Genomic DNA, 21154 nt, shown 5'->3' on the forward strand with positions numbered 1-21154 from the left:
AAGAGAATGTAGGTGAAGAAGTTGTTATATTCTGGGACAAATTTTGAATGTTAGAAGTTATATTTTAAGACGGAGGAAGTACTAAACTCGGTGGCATAGAGTCAATTCCTTAGTACCAAAGATAACAAAAAAAACAAAGTGGGAGGTAGGCAACAAGTTTTAGGAATTAAAAAAAAGGTCATTGAGGAACATTCTAAAAATGAAGTTGCCATTGAAAAAAGATGAATTCATATTTCCACCCATTTCTCATTAGGTCCATATCTTCCAAGAATATTACTTTGGAGTATTGAAAGAGTTAAGATATCAAGTTGCAAGTTGTCATGTCATTTAAGACCAGAGGTTTGCCACTCTTTTTCCTTGTGCACATTACCACCACAACCACTAATCTAGTCGTAGGTCCCATTGCAAATCCTTGTTCATTCATCGTCATCGGTCCTTAAGCACATCGCCATGATCTAATTTTAATGGCACTCAGATTTAGCCATCTCTTTAGCGGCGGTGGCAAGTGCTCCAACATTGACTTCTAACTTTCTATTGGAAACGTTTAGCTATTTGGTTATCATTATTGTCGAGTTGTTGACGCTCTACTCTCTATTATCAGATCTAGCCATAGGTACAATAATTTGCCTTTTCCTCGTCCTTTCTCTATATGAACCATTTTCTTCACATTTCTAAGTATTAACTCATTATCCTTTTTTAAGTGCTCTAATACTTTTGAAAGTATTATTTCTCCTTTATCTTTAAGTGGCTCATGTCTTCTTTATCTATGCTCTCCTATATCTCAAGTCTAATGTTGCAATCACTGACTGAAAATCACCCAGTTCTCGTAAAAATGCCGTGGGGACTGGTTTACGAAAACTAAGTGGTTTTACTCCCTCAAATATAGCAACCTTGTACCTCTGTCCAGATTCGTTGTACTAATATGTGTCTCATCCAGTACAAGGTTGTTATATTTTGGAACGGAGTGAGTAGCAATTTTCGTATGAAATTGATTGAAAATTGCTATTTTTATTGTTTTTTTACCAAACCGATACAAACCAGTCTTCACTCGAAAACGGTAATGCAAAACTGGACAATATGGTGTGTTGCAAAATTTCTCAAATGGCCCGTTTGGTTGGAGAGAGTTTTCAGGAGGGATTGAGAATTTAGAGGGATGAGACTATTAAGTGTTTTGTTTGGTTGGGAGACATGAGAATTTTGGTGGGATGTGGATCCCTCCTTTTCAATACGGCAGGTAATTGGGAGGGAATTCCTCCTTTACTTTGTCTAAGCAAATCTCAGCCATCCGTTTTTATTAATGACCTAATCTCTAACTAAACTCCTTATCAATTTTTATCACCTCTACCAAACAAGATATTAGGATTAAAAATCAAATTCTCATCTTAATCTCATCAGCAATTTTGAAGTGTAAACTCCAAATCCTCCTCGCTCTAGTTACCATACAAGCCGCAAGGACCGGAAAATTCTCGAATCGCCGCCGGTACGCTCACCAGCTGCTTCCTTCCCTTCGCCGCCGGTAGCTTCCGCCGCGATTGCCTCTCCCCCTTCCCGGCCTTACGCTCCGCCGCTAGTGTGAGGCTGACTCCACTCGTTTCCTTCCAGTTCGCCCCTCAGAAATCCATCGCGGCTGTGCATAGTGCACGCGAAAGCCCTAAATCCAAGCGGCGGCGAGGAGCGAAGGGAAGGGGAGGGGAGCGCCGCCGGCCGTCGGGAAGAGGGGGCGGGCGGCGTCCGTCTCCCTCCCTCACCCCTCGCGTCCTTCGCTCTTCCGCCGGGATGCAGAACCCTGGCGGCCACCACGCTAGCCCGGCCTCGGCGGCCAAGTCCAAGTCCTCGACCGCTGCCGCCGCGTCGGCGTCGGGCCAGGGGAGCTCCCACCACCACCACCACCACCACTCCGGCGGCGGCGGCGGCGGCGGCGCCGACGCGTCCGCCACCACCCTCAAGCGCAAGCGCGGCGTCTTCCAGAAAGACCGTACGGCACTGTTTTTTCTAAACTTTAGTACTGCTGCTGTTCTTCGAATTCGTTGTTTATGCTGCATTTTTTCCCCGTTCTTGCAGTGCAGCACATGATGTACGGATTTGGGGATGATCCAAATGTAAGCCCGACCTCGATCTATGCCTTTCATCTCTTAATTTTCAGGCTAGGAATTGTTTGGGGATAGGATGCAATTTGTGTACTTTGTGTTGTGGAACATTGGAGGTAATTAACACCGACAACGACAATAATTTGCAAGTAGGCCATGGATTTACAACACAACTACATGATTGCCTAAGAAAGAATGGATATGCTGTTCTACCTTTTAAGTTAAAATCTTGTATGTAAATGACATCTTTCTGTTGGTTTTGCAGCCGCTTCCAGAAACTGTTGCACTTGTGGAGGACATTGTTGTAGAATATGTCACTGACCTGGTAAGCTTTCATTGTATTTGTCTTTCTTGTTTTCTACTGAAATTACATTTATGAAGGTTGTATGGATGAAAGGAGTTTATTTGGACTTCGACATCCTTATTTGTTGCCTTATTTAATTCAATTCTAGTGTTCTGGAAAGAGTGATTAGGTAGTGTTCTGGAAAGAGTGATTAGGTTCAGTGCTTCTGTTTGTCAGGAAACATGAAGCCTTTTATGTTTTGAGAATTAATAGGGGCTTCACTTTAACCTATAGTTCATATTTGTGTAGAGCCCAAGGGTTTGAAGTTTGAACACTGGTTTCGGGAAAAAAGAACTACTCCCTCTGGAAAATAAGTTGCCAGGTCTCTACTGGACAAAAGTTCGATTCCAAAATTTTGAATCAAAAAACCAGTTACCAGCTAGTTACCGGCAGTAAACCAGTTTTGTGATAAAAATATTGGATTCGAACTTTTGGCATGCTAATATGTAATAATTCAGATCCGGCATATGAAAGTAAACTAGTGTGTGTACATGAAATTTCAAGAAAATATAAAGTTATACTTTATTCTTATGGTCTCAAATCTGAACTTTAATTTAAGTGTGAACTGTACTTTGGACTAGATTTTATTTCCTAAGTTGCACATTGGATTAGGTATTATCAAAGGTTTTCACTTTGAACCAGCTTATGGTATCAAATTTTGCACTTTGGACCATTGGTCCCATACGTCAGCCTCCATATAGTCATCTTCCTCGTCAGTCCTCTCGTCTCCTCTCCTTGTGCGCCATCATGTGCTCTCGTTGCGGCAGCTTATTTGTGCAGGCCGCTATGGTGGAGCATCTTGCCAAGCCTTTCTCAGCTAGTCCACCACAAATAAAAGCCTTAATTAACTTTTTCCATCCTCAGTTCCCTTCTCAATCATAAACCACCAGATAAGTTGAAGAGCTTCATACAGTGACAAACCTTCCAGACCTCTCCATGCTAATCACCTGACCATCCCCTGCTCTTGCACCCACTGGCCGGAACACCGTCTCAGCGCTATGGTGGAGCATCTTGAGCTCAAATCAGGGGCTAACACTAGTGGAGCTCGAGGCTGAGCAAAAGCTGGAGCTGGTGGATTACTGTGCATAGGCAGAGTGTAGCGATTGTGATGGCATTGGTAGAACTGCGGGTGGAGAAAGAGTTCTACAGACAGTTATATAGGCCCAAATTGCAACATAGAGGCAAACATACATAATCCAAAGTAAAAACATTGGCTAGAGCATATGGTTCAAATAGAAAGTTGGGTAAATATTCCTAGCCCAAGGTGCAATTCACTCCAATTTAAATTGTTCTGGCTGGTACACTCCAAACCTGTTCAGCAACGGTTATAGTTATCACCAGGATTTGCATCTCTTGTGGAGCCCTTTTTGTTAATGATTCATAGAGCTTTGCCATCTTTTGGCAGTTCTTCCCTGCTTAAATTATCTGTAAACTATATTAAGAAAGGCATTTTCTTTAAAGTCTCTATATAGTCTACTTTCCTGCATGATATGGAACCTTGACTTTGTAATCGTGCATAGTGTAAATGAAATGTACCTGTGACATGGGGTGAAGATATCTAAACATGCCCCACTTGTCTGAATATATTTTTGTAGATAATTTGTCCATGCGTGATCTGAATACGCGACGATATGAATTTATTAGGTCTGTTTACCCTGCAGACTTACTTTGCCCCAGGTTGTTGGACAAAGTTTTTACATGACTACAATCTAGTATGCACTCTGTAACAGCGGAAATACACACCAAACACAAGAATTTAGTTAACTGTAATTTTTTATTTGATTTTAAATACCTGCATGTGGATAAAACCATATGTGTATGTAATGTTTATTTATGATTCCGTAACTGTTGACTGTATAATGTGCACTTTCTTAGGTCCACAAGGCCCAGAACGTTGCATCAAAGAGGGGCAAGCTCTTGACAGAAGATTTTCTTTACCTCATTCGCAAGGTACATTTCTGAACTCCACATGTGAAGTTGCTTGCAATACAGTTGATTAGGTCATGTTAAAATTTATCTCTGTACTTTCTTTCTAGGATGTGCGGAAACTGCACCGTGCCACTGAGCTACTCTCCATGAATGAAGAGCTCAAGCAGGCAAGAAAAGCTTTTGATGTGAATGAAGAGACATTGGCAACAAATAACGAGTGATTTCTCTTGGAGAAACCCCGGCAAAAACTATGTGTAGTACGGAAACTAGTCTTACGATGATCATTTCTCCTGCAGAAGATGTGCATCCATTACATTATGTACTACTACATTTTTAGGAGAGTAATGAAACATTGTGCAAACTGTCATCCTATTTAGGAGTATTAAACCTAGGTTACTGACAAAATCCATTCCATAACTCCTGGGCTAATTTGCAAGACGAATCTAACGAGATATACTAATCCATGCATAGCGGATTATTACTGTAGCAAAACATGGATTAATTAGGCTTATTAGATTTGTCTCGCAAATTAGCCCAGGAGTTATGGAATGAATTTTATCAGTAATCTACGTTTAATATTCTTAAATAATAAGATTCTGGAGGGCTAATTATTAGCCATCTGGATCCAAACAAGGCTTTGGTTTGGGATTGTTATGGGATAAGATAATCATGTTTGGGGCAATTGCGGGCGTGAATGCCTGATCGGCAACCGCAGCCCAGGCAGCCGATGGCATTTGGTAATTACCTTTTGTTTTAATCTAAAGTCCCAAACGATGGTATTATTGCCTTTGTGTTTTAAAAGGACGCGACTGGGGTGCATGGTCGTGCGTTAGGCTAAACACCCGTTCGGACATTCTTAGATTTTCCAATTAGTAATTAGGCTATGATGTGCTACAAAGGCATCTGGATCGTCTACATTACTGCAGATGAGTACGGTTCATATGAGACGGTTCATATGAGAGGGAACAGATCTCCTTCGTTCGCGATAGATCGGACTGTTAAAAATATCCTAAAGTCATAGTGCTGCGCTTCTCTATCTTTAGCAAGTAAAGGCAGAGTAATGGTTTGCTTGGTTGCGCAGACGATAAGCTTATTCATTGGCGCATAACACAAAATATTTCCTTTTCACCCTGGGACAAAAAAAAAAAAGTGCTCCTTTTGCATGGGTGTGTTCGGCTGCACTGCTGCAGCCTATACGAACAGTGAAGCAAGCTTTCACAAGCAAAAAAGGCCAGCGGCTGCACCTGCCTGCTGCCTGCCGAACAGACCCAGTCCACAAGCTATTCTATTTGTTTTAATAGATACTCTCTATTTTATGTTATAAGTCACTTTGATTTTTTTTAAATTTTTTAAAGTTGATCAAATTTATAGAAAAATGTAGCAATATTTCTAACGCAAAATTAACATATTATTAGAATATATCAAAACTTAGTTTTAGTGAAACTAATTTTATATTATAAATATTGCTAAATTTTTCTATAAATTTGATTGAAATTTGAGTATGAAAAAAATTGGAGTATAGGCCCTAGCTTGTTATATTTGCGTGGCACACTTTGATGAGTAGTTAGTGTTGACAAAAGGATGGTTCACAACTGCATTATGTGCGTAGAGTGTCCACATATCAAGGACTTCTAGTTTTACTTGCTCTCTTCCTCACTGTTGAGAGACTATTGTTGCATTTGATAAACATTGGATATATTAGCATATTTATGATTATTTAATTTTTAAAACAATAGATAAAAATTTCTTTTGAGGGGATAAATTATACATAATATTGTAGCATATATCGTATAGTATATCCTAACTGAGTATTATTATATCGTATAGTACATTCAGGATAAACAGAGCAAGAGATAAGAAAACAAATGAAAAAAAAAAGAGGATCACCTAACTATGTTGACATGTTGACGATATGTGGCCAGATCGTCTTGACAAATGACAACTCCGCGAGGGGCTAAACTGCAAAGAGCCAAAGAGGAGATAACAGGAGGAGAAAAATTTCAAAACCTTCCAAGGGTGCAAACGCAAAACAAGCCGAATCGCAGTGTCGTATCGTATTCGTACCCAAAGTCCAGCAACGTGATCGAATTCCTTCACCGCCACACCCCACCAAGAAAAGTCCACTTTACCTCATTCCTAACCCCAACCCCCGCCTCGCCCGCCCGATTCCCCGCCGCCGCCGCCGCGGAGCTCGCCGGAGAAGCGGCACTCGCGGAGGAGTGGCCCGCCATGGGGCCGCCGCAGCAGGCCAGGGGCGGCGGCATCGACATCGAGGCGTGCGCGCGCCCGATCGCCGTCGACCACCGCATCAAGCTCCCCTACTACTTCCGCATCGCCGGGAACCTCCTCCGCCAGGTCAGGCCCGCCCCCGTGGTGAATCCCTCCCGGGACGCCAGATCCCTCCTCCTGGTCGATGAGAGCGCCTGCCGACTTTGGTAGATCAATTTGCGCGATTTCGCTGTAGCACGCTGATTGTGGTTGGGGGCTGTCGGGATTCGATGAATTGGGGATTGTTTCGTTACGCGATTAGGTCGATTCTTTTGGTTCCGGTACCGAATTGTGTTAATGCTGGGTGCTTCGATGTGGTTTTGCGCAGGCTAAGATATATCGAGACGAGAATAATCTCGTCGACCTGTATGTCATCCTCCTGCGTTACTCGAGGTGGGTTGGTAGCTGAATTATCTTGATATTTTTTTTGTTCTAGTGAAGTTCCGGGGTCACACCAAACGTATGTATTGTTGCAGCTTGGTTTGCGAGACGATTCCAAAGCACCGTGACTACCATACATTCAAGTTGAGAGAAGTGGATTTCTTCAGGCTTGCTCCACATAATCAATCTGTAATTCCTCTCGCTTTACTACTGTGTATATATATGGTTTTAAGTTGTCTAGTGGATCCCAGTTGATTGTTTTTAATTATGGATAACGATGTTCTTTGCTCTATCAGCTGTCTCTAAGTAACTGTCATTTTGTCATAGAAACTCATTGAAGTGCTCAGTGAGCTTGAGTCACTGAAGCCAGTTGTGCAGCGGCAAATCACTGAGCATAACAGAGCAAGAGGAGGTGCCATCGAATCCAATAGTATAAATGGAACCATTGCTGTAAATAATATAACAAAACAGCATATGACAAATCCTTATACATATCAGGTATATATATATAAGCCTGTTATGGTTATTCTCTCTCATTATGGTCAGCTTCTAAGTGCTTGTTCTGGTTTACTTTATTGTTCAGCCATTTGTAGGAAGCAACAATGGATCATTTCAAAGACCTGTCCCTGGTGGGAATCATCAAATGGCACCATTAATGAGTGCTCAACCTGATAGACCGACCCGCAAACAGTATGTGTATATTTCAGTCATATTTATATGTATGTTTTGGGTGTTTCATCTGTCTTAAATAAAAAGTAGACATTTATTACTTTTCATATTGATACTGTGAGATATTAATTAAGGAAAGGAAACTCAATAGACATGTTTATTAGCTTACCTAAAACATCATAGAACTTGATTGACTCAATTAGGTAAGATTTAAGACCAAAATTTTGCTTGTAGGTAAGAGACCATTCATGTGCCCTAAATTAAATTGGGTGTTCAAGAATTTCACTATTTTTTTCAACAAAAATAGCAGATTCCTTTGGAATATGTTGGTTCTCCTCCACACCAAACATGCTCATAGTTCATAATGTGCAACAGGTCACAGATCTAAGTCTTCAGTTAGGAGATATTTAGAAATCAATCACTAGTTGTACAGTACAGTCTTTTTTAATATAAAAAATAACATTTTTCTTGCATGAACCAGCTGTATTTATCACTTGATTTTTTCGATGAGCTACAATTGTATAACAGTATAAATCGATGAACATAAATTCTATACTGCATCCAGGGTATTTGGTAATCGTTGATTCCGTGAATGCCATAGTTGTAAATGTAAAGCTGTGAAACATCATTACATGGCAATAGAAAATATTAAAGAAGGCCAGTTGGTTCGCAGCATCGGTTAAAGTTAGTCAACTTATAGAAGAGTTATAGCAAGAATGTTACTTTTATTTGCATGCTTTTGATTAAGTGTTTTCTTTATTCCTATTTGACTCTCTTGTCAATGTATTTCCTGGAAAAATAGATGAATTCATTATTTATCCCTGACATATTTGTAGCCATTTGTGCTAGTAGACTAAAAACTTATCATTTGCCGTCTATTTTAAACAGACTTGCAAATCTCCCTTTCCCTAAAGAAGAAACATTAGCTAGACACTCTATATTGGGACCTAATGGGCTTCATGGGCAATGGACTGGGCCTGTTACTGCAATCAAGGTACGGTTATTTTCCTCATTCTCTGAATGCGTTTGCTTGAAAAAAAAATAACCATAGAGAAGACATCCATAGTCTTATTGATTTCCTTATTGCTTGTTGCAGGTTCAGTATCCAAGCAATCTTGATCTAATAAAAAGCGATGTGTCTAGGTGAGAATTTAGATGCTTACAGCTTAATATCTCTAAAGTGATTATATTTTCTACTTGTCTCTTTCTTCTTCCAAACCCTGTGTTGAACTTCTTTCAAGTCGGAAAAGTCTATCTTACTAATTATCTTCATAGCTTACCAGCTCCATAAACTTCATTTGAACTTCAGTGTTTCTTGGAACTTCTGTAAGAATTAAATTGCTTCTAAAAAAATAGTACACAACTACAAAGATCCATTAAAACAGAAGTTACAAAAAACTGTAAAAAACAACCATACAAAAAAAAAGTAAAACAGATTGAATATTCAGTAATGTCTTTTCGTGGAGTTTTACTATCTTATATTTTTTTTGTTTTTATTGGTGGAATTCATCTATATTTTTTTATTATTGTATGATATTTATAATTTTTTACTGCCTTCTGTGTACTAATATTTTAATTCTAAAAAAATTATGTTGTCTCTTTGACAGAACTTTTGTTGATCACATAGGTATCCCAGAACATTTATCTCAGTTATTTTCTAATAGCCCTACAGTTTTTTTTTTGAGTGAGTTGCACTTTGGGCCACCTTTTATTACCGAAGTTTCACTTCAGACCACCCTTTAACCAATCTTTTCACTTTGGACTAGGTATTTTTCCCTTTGTTGCACATTGGATCACCATAATGCTTTTGTCTAGCCATGTCCAACCTCTCCTCCGGCAGAAGATGTGACCTACACCTAAACAGGGGAGATCATCGGCATGAAGGTGCCGATGAGCTTGAGGCTGTTAATATGCTCGCGAAGAAAGTTTGGGTGGTCCAAAATGCAAAGAAGGCAAAAATACCTAGTCCAAAGTGAAAATATTAGGTAAAGGGTGGCCCAAAGTGAAACTTTGGTAATGAAAGGTGGAGTGAATTGCAATCTGGGCCATATATTTTATCACCCAAGTTTCACTCTGGACCACCCTTAAACCAATCTTTTCACTTTCGACCGGGTAATTTCACCATTTTTTTGGGTTAGACCACCCTAAACAATTCCTTCAGCGCCCATCAACAATCTCAATCAAATCGGTTTCGATACATCGGTGAACTTCACCGTCTATATGCAGGCCATATCTTCACCAGAATAGAGGGTAAACATGAATAGTAAAGAGAGTTGGGTGGTTCAAACTGGAAATATGGCAAAGTTACCCGATCCAAAGTGAAAATATTAGTTTAGGGGTGGTCCAAAGTGAAACTTTGGCAATAAAAGGTGGCCCAAACTGTAATTTACTCTAAAAGGTAGTCTAAAGTACAGTTCGCTCTTTTTCTTTTGTGGGTAGGAACCCGGTTATTTTATAATCCATTTTTTAAAGTTTGTCAATAATTAATTCAGCAATATATGAGTATATTGGTGCCTGGCAACTGAAGTTCTGCTGATAAATTTAATTCACATATGGAAATAATTCTAGATTAACCTAATTTTGTACTTACTATTAGTATATTGTAAGAAAAATTAATGGTAATTGTTCAATTCCAGAGGCTTTGCAAGGTGAAAAGATGCCTTGTATTTTATATAGAGCGATGTTTTCTTTCAGGCATTTTGTCAGTTACACAAAAGCTTAAAGCATTTTCTTGAAATAATTTTAGTGATGACGTGCTACATACGTATAGAACCACCTGACAGAAATGTCAAATGGCTCTACTAAATAGATATATTTTGAAAGGAGGAAACATCCAAATTTGAAAGCAGAAGTGCTTATTCACATTGTTGCAATAGTAGGGATTGCAGCTGGACATTAATCATATTTGTATGGAAACTAGTTCATACTCTCAGCTGAAAACTTTATGTTTCTTATCATGTGACATTAGCACTCTCTTGCTTATGCAGTTTATTTCCATCTGTCTTGAACCAAGATGGTCAGAATGGTCCCAGTACAATATCCACAGATAGCACTCAAATTGAGAATGATGATATGAAATCTGTTCTGTCCCTTGATGATGGTCGATGGTCTAAGCTGGCAGAGGAATGCGCCTCTGTACCTTCTGTTAGTCTGGAAGAAGAATTATCCCAATTGAGTATCAAACAGCCTTCACCTCCTCCAGTCTTGGCAGAGTTAGAGCGCAGGCCAATTGCTCCATCAGAAGTTGCAGATCCAACACCAGGACTTGCTGTCTCAGAAACCGGGCGTTATCAGAACTTACATGTTGTAAGTTGAGATATGCACTATCCTTTGAAAGTTGAAACTATAATATTGTTCTGGACCTACAGCTTTACACTAAGCACTTGAGTAGTGTTCTTCTATCTGCATTTTATTTGCATGTATTGTTACTATTGACATAATTTCACTGATGATTTCAATGCTACTTTCTTATTAGCCGGTAAAGTTGATGGAATGTTTTCTAAGGGTTGCTGAGGCAAACACTAAGAGAAGTTTAGAAACATGTGGAGTTCTTGCTGGTACCCTGGTATGTACATTCCCCAAAGAAAATAAGAAGAGTGATTTGACTGGACTGCTTAACTGGACTACTTAAATTTTGTTATATTTTCCTGTAGAAAAAGAGAACCTTTTATGTGACTGCCTTGATAATTCCAAAGCAGAAATCTACATCTGATTCAGTAAGTTATAAATATTCTATGTTACTATCTCGGTCGACATATTTGTTCCATGCTTCATAGTTTCAGTTATACATGTTACTGAATGAGTATATAATTATGACACTTCAAGAGACAACTGAGTTACATGGCTTTCTTTATTTTACAGTGTGAAGCGACAAATGAAGATGAATTATTTGATGTTCAGGACAAGGGCTCGCTTTTCACTCTTGGTTGGATTCACGTAAGTCTGGTTCAATGAAACTTTGATACCATTGATGCCTTTTGTTGTTTGCTCAACAGCTCAAGTCAATAGGGTACATCTACTGTAATAATACCTTAAATTGGTACCAGCACTTATTTTAGTATATTTGATATAAAGATATCACTTCATCAGTGAAGATGAACATCTTTACATTAGTAATCCAACTTGATAGCTTCTTTAAAAAAATATTGAAGATGAGCTCCTTCTCTGCCATGTAAAAGAGCCTAATCTCTTCTTTAACACTGGGAATGAAAATGTGATATCAAATTCTTCAGTTGGCATGTCAGTGGGTTGTTTTTTGAAACTTGTTGGTAGAATACTCGATTGCCCATATTCAAGAGGGGCATTCTTGGTACATGCTTAAAGTTGTCATTCCTGTTATCAAGCTTGAGTTTTCAGCATCTATTAGCAGTTTAGGATTCAGATTTTGTCTTCTTCAGTTCTTCTTTGGACATATACGACATTGGAATTCAACTATTGTGCACGGCATTACATAGTACTACCTCTGGTTTTTAATAGATGATGCCATTGAATTTTTTACACGCGTTTGGCTATTTGTCTTGTTCAAAGAAATTACATAATTATTATTTATTCTGTTGTGACTTGGTTTATCGTTAAAGATACTTTAAGCATGATTTTCATTTTCGCATATTCGCACAATTTTTAAATAAGATGAATGGTCAAATGTGTGACAAAAAGTTAACCGCGTCATCTATTAAAAACCGGAGGGAGTACATTGTTAAGTGTCAGAAAATGCTGCCAAAATATCATTCATTTTTCATGCACAAATAGGGCAGTTCTATGACTGTCAATATTTATGAGCGGTTTCAGTAGATAAAACTGAATTACACATCTCATGCAACGATTTTTTTTGTTTTCTTTGATTAGAACAACTGTGAGTATAATTTGTTGGGCCTGCTTTCTTGCGTTAAAATATTCTGTTTCTTCTGACATCATTTTTCTGTTCTTTTTTTCCAGACACATCCAACACAGTCCTGCTTCCTGTCTTCCATTGATCTCCATAATCATTATTCTTATCAGGTAATATTTGTCAGATTGGATCTCACATAGCATTACCACTTGGGGCTGCAATTTCTATTGAAGTAATTTATGTTGTCTTGCCTACACTTTATTGTGATATTAATCTTATAACTGTTTTCTCATTGATTTCTATGAGGAAAACACCAAACAAATGCATGTCCTAGAGTAATTGTCAGGATGTTTCCCAGTAGTGAAATTATAAATATCTGCAATGCACTGATCACCCTTAGACCAGGAGCTGAAAAAGAATGTCTATGTTACCCACATATGGGGATACGGATACGCGATATGTAGATACGGAGATACGGCGTTCTCTAAAAAAACATGGATATAGGGATCATCTATACATGTAGAAAATAATATGACTCGTGCAAGGAAATCAGAATATTGTAATACCAGTAACAGCCTTCAAAAAAGTATCAGTAATAAACAGTACATCATGTCTTCCTCTCTAACTTTTCTCTATCTTCTCCAATAACTCAAACTTACCTCCACAATCCACTGAATGGCATGGGTAGCATGTTAGTTTGCCCTTGCTTTGCTGGCCCATTAGTTCCTCTATGAATTTGCAGCTACATATCAACCGCACATTAGCTAATCCGAAATTCATCAGCTCTAAACTACATAGCACTTGTACTAAGAAAATAGATAAGGGGAACAAGAAAGTTGGAAGGGCCAACAACTCAAAGCCTCACTGGGGATGAATGAAGTTAGTGGCTGGTGACGGTGGCGTTTGTGGTGGCGATGGAGGATGGCAGTGGGGGCAAAGCTACGCTCCACGGCGGCGGCAGTGCTGCACCACTGCATATTTGGCATCTGGCGCTACACCTGGCTTCCATCGACAGCGGCGCTGCATTTGGCTTCTGTTGTCAACAACGACACTGTGTTCCGCTTCCATTGACAGCGGTCTTGAACGAGAACAACAAGGGCCTCACATTGTGAATGGTTGCCAGGATGAAGCGATGCATAGTTTTCGTTTCCGGGAGGAATTGGGATATGTATCGGGGAAGTATCCTGATTTGTTTTATTTACATGGAAACAATGAAAATCACTGATACATACGGTATACGTATCATTTGGACCCTATCCAATGCACGCATCCGTATCCTTTCGTGTATCTGATACGAATACGTGGCTTTTTGGCGTATCCAGGTAACACAGGAATCTGTTCATGACATGTGCAATTTACCCAGTGCTCATGGCAAAGTTTTGTGCTATCTGTTGATTTTCTTCAGAATATTATTGCATACCCAGACATGGTTAGATCCAATATGATATGATGGTTTCATTTCTATAATATTCTCGTGTTCAATTAATTACTAGAGTAGCATGCGCCCTGCTAATTTGCTTAGTATGTACTGGCTGGTAAATTGAACGACATTGTTTCTATGTCAGAATTTTCTGCCTGAAATCATTTCATGAAAGAAAAAAAACATTATTTTCTATTTGTTCATGTGTTTGCTAATTGATCTTTTATACCAACAGGTGATGTTACCTGAAGCAATTGCAATAGTTATGGCACCTACTGACACAAGAAGGTATGTGATTTGCTCTGTGACGTTTACTTGTGCATTTGGCAGCCAGTTGAGTCAATTCTTTTATACTCCCTCCGTCCCAAAATATAAGCATTTTTGGATTTCAACACAGTCCTCGAGATGCTACTTTGACCAACAATATCTATAAAAATAAGATGTTTTAAATAAAAAGATTTACATGTTACGATAGTTTGATTAATATTATAAATCTAGTAACATTAGTTTTACATGATTGTTCTCTTTTATTTCTTTTGCTATTAATAGTCAACGTTAAAAATAGTTGACTTGGCACTATGCTAAAAATGGTTATATTTTGGGATGGATAGAGTAGTTTGCTTCTTGGGATGCTAATTTTGAAGCATTTGTAGTTTGCATCTTTCAACTTAGGTCAAATGTGCAATCTGTTGCATCTCTGACCGAGTAGTACAATTTCGTGCTTACAATTTCCTCAATAACATCGGAACGTCTTTGTTTGTTTTTACGTTCTCTAGCAGTACATATCTCTAGCAGTACATTGTTAAGCCACTCGCTGCAGTTTCTTTTTACCCTATAAGATTGATGAAAATTTTTTGAAGCCGAATTAATAGTCTACATAATGTTTGCTTGTCTGCTTGTGCTTGCTAGCTTGTGATTGTCTGCTTGTGCTAGCTTGAACCATGTTGAATATGGACTGTGCATTAGATGATCATGTGATCTTGAATGTGTTGTTGAACAGAAAACATGGTATATTTCATCTCTCTGATCCTGGTGGTATGGGTGTGATCCATGATTGCCCGGAGAGAGGATTCCATCCTCATAAGGCCCCTCTAGATGGTTCACCAATTTATGAGCATTGCTCCCATGTGTATATGAACCCCGATGTAAAGTTTGATGTGATTGACCTTCGATAATGGTGAGAACTCCATCCGCGAAAGACTGGCAGCTGAACAAGTTGGCTGCCTTTATTTTTTTAACTGTGCTGAAGAATCTCGAATACCGATGTAAGTGATTGTACATAGCTATTTGCATGTATAGAGTTCCGTTGAAATGAATATCTCCGGTATCTATGGGGAATTTATGAATTTATTGTATTTCATTATACTCACTTAGCTCTCAAGATATACGCTTGTAAGACGAGGTGGAAATGTTCAATCTCATTTTTATGCCAAGTCAATTGTTGTACATTTGAACACTCAGATTATTTTAGCGCTATTTCTATTACTTATATTTGGTTTATTTTAGGATGGTTATTTACTTATTTATTAACAGCCCCATCTTTTTGCTTATGTTTATCGGTCAAAATTTGAATTTTTGATTTTGAGTTTTTTTTAATTGAAGTTTATTTTTTTGCCTTTGCTTTAAGATTGTTAAGAACACGTATGCAATTTTTTTTTCACAAATTTTTTTTGTAAGGTTTTTGAAGTATATCTACAACATGATCATCTTATAATGATGGTGGCTATGGTCCTAATTTCCCGGTTTCCTCACCCGGCCGGTCCAAATCCATAGGTGGCATTGATGCTTGCTTGCTTGTCCTTAGGGTTTATACTTGTTCAAATATGATGTTTCACACTATAAGATGTTTTATGTTTTAAATAGATTCATGTATGTCTATGTATGTGCTGATGGAAATATAAGCACATACTGATATAATTTATTTAAATAAATTATAATATTGAACATGTGAACCAGTTAAACATGTAAACATCATGTGATCTAAATTAGACAGTAAATCATGAATAAGGCAAATGGGCGGAATATGATGAACATTTACGGAGGGCTCTGGTTATGGTGTGGATTTAGTTGACGAGGAGCGGCATGCATCGCATGAACAACGTGCGGTGTCAAATGTTGTCGTCAGCGCGCAACCCTTGAGCATAGGGGAAGATGAGCCGTTGTGGAAGACTCCTTGTTATGGTGTGGATTTAGTCGACGAGGAGCGGCATGCACTGCATGACGTGCGGTGTCAAAAATGTTGTTGTCAGCGCGATACCCTCGAGCGTAGAGAAAGCACTGCATGACGTGCGATGTCAAAAATGTTGTCAGCGCGACACCCTCGAGCGTAGAGAAAGGAGCCATTGTGGAAGACTCGTAGAGGTTACGCAAGCATGAGGAGTCCATATCAGTGGACCATTCACGTGCATCTCGTATACGAGTGTTCCTCTAGTTCTCTCCACCACACATGTCTCAATTGGTTAGAAGAGCACTCTTACATCCACGCCTTCCCACGAGATGGGCTTTTGTGATTCCCCAATAATTAATCTCCATATGTACCTTAGCCCACATATTAATTCCAGTGTGTTCTTTTTAAGGATGTTAGTGAACCTAGATAAAAAAAAAATGAAGAGGCCAAAACGTCTTATAATATAGACCGAACTGAGTACATGACTAAATGGTAGATATAAAATGTGGAATGGATTTGCCTCATTACAACAGTTTACTTCACATGTGTTTTGCACCTTTGATCAATTATCCAAATGGTATAGCGCATACATTTGCGTGATATAGCTTTATAAGAGAGGATAGATAATTTATACCTTACATCAATTATTTAAATGCAAATGCTAAAATGACTGAGGTGACATGGTGTTACTAATATTTTTGTGGCAAATTATGATGCTCAAGAAACCATATGGAAGTTAACTCTTACCTCTAGTGCTCCAAGTGACAAGATTTTCAATTCAAGATTCCAAAGAATCAGAAACTATCAGCATATTGTTGTTGTTACAACTAGGTTGGAGATAGCTATGCTGCTCCCATTGGATTACTTCCGTGTGCATTCTTGGTCATTTGTCATCTATATATTTAAACTTTTCTATATTAATTCTATTTATGCACGTACAATAATTGTTTTATTTCTCGTACACCATTCTCTTCACCTAAAACATCATTGTCTATAATATTTTATTTTTATTTTATTATTTTTTAGGAATTCCCACAGCAAGGTGCAATTTATCATTTAGTTATAGAAATGCTATAATCAACACGATAACATACAAGTGCTATGCATGTTGCATGGATTCTTGCCCCATTATAATCAGTGCATGCGGTATAGTAGTCCTCATTGTTTGAATCGATCACTGTGCGAACTTGAACTTGAATTGCTACCATGCGACACCCATAATTACCTCCATTTAATTTACACATTACGTGTTTATTTCATTTCACACTATCTAATCGTTTAGTAGCATGCGAGGAGATGCGCCCTACCATGTCTTTATGCATTGGCATGTCTAGAAATATGACTACACACGTATCACATGATATAACTATAAAATGTAAGATGAAGTGTGGCTTAATACTCCCATCATAGCGCTTGCTAGTTGCTACGTGTATACATGTGTATGATTCTAGTAACAACTTGAATTCCTATAACATCATACACACGAGAAAATCCTCGCAAAATAGAGGGCAACTAAATCATGTCACTGTCTTGAAACGGTATAGATTATGATCTTGACCCCATGTGCCACCGCATGGACGGCTGCATATGCACGAAGGTAAATATTTAATTTGGAGGTATCACGATATTAGTTATCATCAAGGTATCACGGAGATACATGCAAAGATAATGCATATCAATATCTCAACGTATATATCCGGGTACAAATGATGGTATCATGATACTTGAAGTATTTGTGGTATATCTTCGAGGTATCACAGAGACGCACATGAAAATAATGCATAATGATATATAAAGCTATCATGGTGATTCCTAGGTCAAGATACATATTGATATTTCAAGGTATCATGGTACTACGATGTAGTAGCGGACATAGGAAAACAAACATAACTATAGCAGAGATGAACAAGTTGATTAAGAGCATTGCGATCCAATCAAGAAAAAAAACATTAAAAAAGCACACATTGCAATCACAAAAATAAATAGATTATATACTAATTGAGTCAACATCAACTACGAGAATGCAAACATGCAAAAAAAAAAAGAAGAACACAATAGATACAAGAAAATACCTTGTTGATGTCCTACACATCACAGTTGACCTTTAGCCCTAAAATAATATAAAACAATTATAACATGTCAAATAAGCAAAGTAGAAGGGTCAATATATACTTAGTAGTTGATGCTTTTTAAAAGAAAAGGAAGCCAAAAGACTTACTAAAGCACTAATTTTGGTTGTTTTGCTGGGAGACTTAAGTACCTGCATTCTCCTAGCTTTCATGTTTTGGAACTACTTCTTGATGGCATTAAACAAATCATGCTCAATATACCACAACATCAAGTTGTTAAGCCACTCATTGGATAGCCTATTGCGCAAACCAGTCTTGATATTTATAGCCGAGAACACTATTTCAACAATTGTTGTTGCAACTAGTAGAAGCAAGGCTAACTCAATAATACGTTAGACCAATGGATACACAATATGTCTCCCGGTTTGAACCATCTTCTTAGCTAGACTTGCAAATTCTTGGCAATCAATAAAATCCTATATTCTTCGCACATGCAGAATGAAGGTTTCAATTTGATCCTTTATAGCGGCACAATCACAATTTGAGAAATCTTTCTCATAAATCTCTGAGTAAGTCGAGCAATCTTGCTCATATCGGACATAGAGAATAAGTCTCATTGAAGCGGTGATTCATCTCCGTGTTGATAACATCAAGCGCAGCACAGAAAACATCAATATGATAGTGATGGTCTTGAGTGACTATGATCCCACTTAGCCTTGATCTGCCCTATCTTGGTCTTGTTTTACTCATATTTGGTATTGGAATCTTGTATTATTCACAAAATGTTTTAATTTCTTCAAGTAACGGCTCCTAACCATCATTGCTCACGTTGACCAACTCTACATGTTTTTTTTACATCAATAAGCTATGACATAGCTTGCACAATGTTTTGATCCTTCCTTTGCAACATCAAAGATAACTCATTAGTAATATGAAAAAAAATAAACATCTTCATGATGAATACAAAATTAAAGCTCTCCATTAGCCTCATCAAACCAATTGCTAGTTTTACAAAACCCATCTTGATTTGGTTTTTGGCTAGATCGAGATGGTTGTCAACTCCATATTACCGCAAGGTGTTTAGGTGCCGGATCCTGATTGTCTTATTGCCAAAAAAAAAAAAAGTTCCCAACAACTTGGAATCGTTAATTCAGCACAGAAGTGCACGGTTCTAGCTAGGAACAATATGTCAATATCTGTATTTATCGGGAGCCAAAGCTATGGAAAACCTTTAATTTAATTTGAGGTGCATTTGTGTGCTTAGCAACCGTTGTAAGTTATAACCACAACAAAAATGGCATTTGGCGCTAGTACTAGTAATTGAGGAGACAAATTAAACGTTCTAATATTTGAGGAAAAAAGGACCCATTCCTTAGTCCCTAAAGACTAATTAATGTGACCTCATCTACACACTTACATGTATTGTTATTCTTAATTTATAAGAAGGAAAAAGTACGAATTACCCCCTCCCCCCCGGGAACTATCGCGGTTGACCAAATTATCCCCTAAACCTGAAAACCAGACATTGTTTACCCTGAACTTTCAATACCGGACAAATTACCACCCTCGACCTAATCCAAAGCGGTTTTTTCTTACGTGCCATACGCGGTAGTCCAGTCGGCATTTTATTCATAAAAAAGGGACCCACCTGTCATATTCCTCTTCCATTCTTCCTCTCTCACTCTCTCGCGGGTTGGCGGCAGATGGTGGGCGCCGCTGACGTCACCAGCGAGGTCACCGTCACCAGCCAGTGCAGCGGCGGAGGCGGTGGTGGCGGCGGAGCGGAAGTTTGCAGGAATACCGCTGGTCAGGAGAACGCTGGCGACCTCCGGCAGGGGGCTGTCTTCGTGTCCACGTTCGGCGGCCGGCGAATCTTCTCCAATGATACGGTTGTGTACACGTGCTCCACCTCCTCCGGCATAGACGCCATCGTCAGCCTCGGCAGGCGCAGTGTCCTCGGTGCGTCATTCTGGAGGTTCGCCTACTTCATCGACGGTGATCTCAGGAGCTTCGTGTGGCTCGGCGACGCCGCGGCGCCGGTGCAAGGTGGTGGTCGGAAGAGCACCACTACCCCGCTCATCCCAGTCGGCGTCGACAAGGTGCCGAACATTGACCCTAACCTCTACTTCGTCGCCATCACCGGCATCAAGGTCGGCAGCGGCGAGACCGTCAATGACAAGGCCACCGCAATCATGACCACCGATACCATCCATTTCACGCTCCTCAACCTGGTTCACGTCGACCACCTCAAGAAGCAGTTGCCGGGGACGGCGGACAAGGGCTCATCCGTACTTGTAGCCGCCGCTGCCGCCTCCTCCTCATCCCCCGCCGCCTCCGCGTTCGGTGGCGCTGCCCACTGTCTGCAGCCGACTCGCGAGAGAGTGAGAGAGAGAAGAGAGAGGAAGAGTGAGAGAGTGGTAGAGAGGGAAGAGAGAGAGGAAGAGTGGAAGAGGAATATGACAGGTGGGTCCCATATTTTTTTATAAATAAAATGCTGACTGGATTGCCACGCATATGCCACGTAGGACAAAACTGATCTGGATTGGGTCGAGGGGGGTAATTTATCCGGTATTGAAAGTTCAGGGTGCACGATGTCTGGTTTTTGGGTTTAGGGGGGGGGGTAATTCGGTCGACCGTGATAGTTCGGAGGGGGGAGGATGGGGGGTAATTCGTACCCTTTCCTTATAAGAAAAGGCTTTGGTGAATAGCATTCTATGCAATCTAGTCCATTAAGTTTTAGCAAAGGCCCAATTTGATCCTTGAATTTTTATTTTGTTCGCATAGGCCCTCCAAGTATTCTTTTTTTCGTTACAATCATACTTGGATCCACTTGATGTGTCACTAGAGCTTGTATTAGGCCTCTCACAGTGCGGTGAGCTAGACCGGTGCTACACGGTGCCAGCTCGGATTGAAGCATACGTGGCAGAAGGAATTGCACCCTAGCAGAGCTCCTCGCCCCCAAGCAGAGCCGCGCGAAACCTCGCCAAAACGAG

At 39.5% G+C, this 21154-nt stretch overlaps 2 protein-coding genes across 3 annotated transcripts; both read left to right on the plus strand.

Annotated features, from left to right (window-relative positions):
• Positions 1–1418: 1418 nt before the first annotated feature.
• Positions 1419–5180, plus strand: LOC127760788 (transcription initiation factor TFIID subunit 13). Of its 2 annotated transcripts, XM_052285083.1 has the most exons (6): positions 1427–1516; positions 1603–1975; positions 2062–2099; positions 2353–2412; positions 4306–4380; positions 4467–5180. In XM_052285083.1, the coding sequence occupies exons 2-6, from the start codon at positions 1777–1779 to the stop codon at positions 4578–4580; spliced, it is 486 nt and encodes a 161-aa protein (XP_052141043.1). In that variant the 5' UTR covers positions 1427–1516; positions 1603–1776; the 3' UTR covers positions 4581–5180. The 2 variants fall into 2 exon arrangements, with proteins under 2 accessions (XP_052141042.1, XP_052141043.1); XM_052285082.1 differs by having other exon boundaries at positions 1419–1975.
• Positions 5181–6444: 1264 nt separating this feature from the next.
• On the plus strand, positions 6445–15371 carry LOC127782510 (AMSH-like ubiquitin thioesterase 3). Its single transcript, XM_052309749.1, has 14 exons — positions 6445–6714; positions 6956–7020; positions 7104–7197; positions 7336–7506; positions 7592–7698; positions 8566–8671; positions 8774–8820; positions 10665–10983; positions 11153–11242; positions 11331–11393; positions 11539–11613; positions 12613–12675; positions 14161–14213; positions 14926–15371. The coding sequence occupies exons 1-14, from the start codon at positions 6589–6591 to the stop codon at positions 15098–15100; spliced, it is 1554 nt and encodes a 517-aa protein (XP_052165709.1). The 5' UTR covers positions 6445–6588; the 3' UTR covers positions 15101–15371.
• The last annotated feature ends 5783 nt before the right edge of the window (positions 15372–21154 follow it).

Source organism: Oryza glaberrima, chromosome 1 (genome assembly GCF_000147395.1).
Source record: "Oryza glaberrima chromosome 1, OglaRS2, whole genome shotgun sequence".
NCBI classification, from domain to species: domain Eukaryota; kingdom Viridiplantae; phylum Streptophyta; class Magnoliopsida; order Poales; family Poaceae; genus Oryza; species Oryza glaberrima.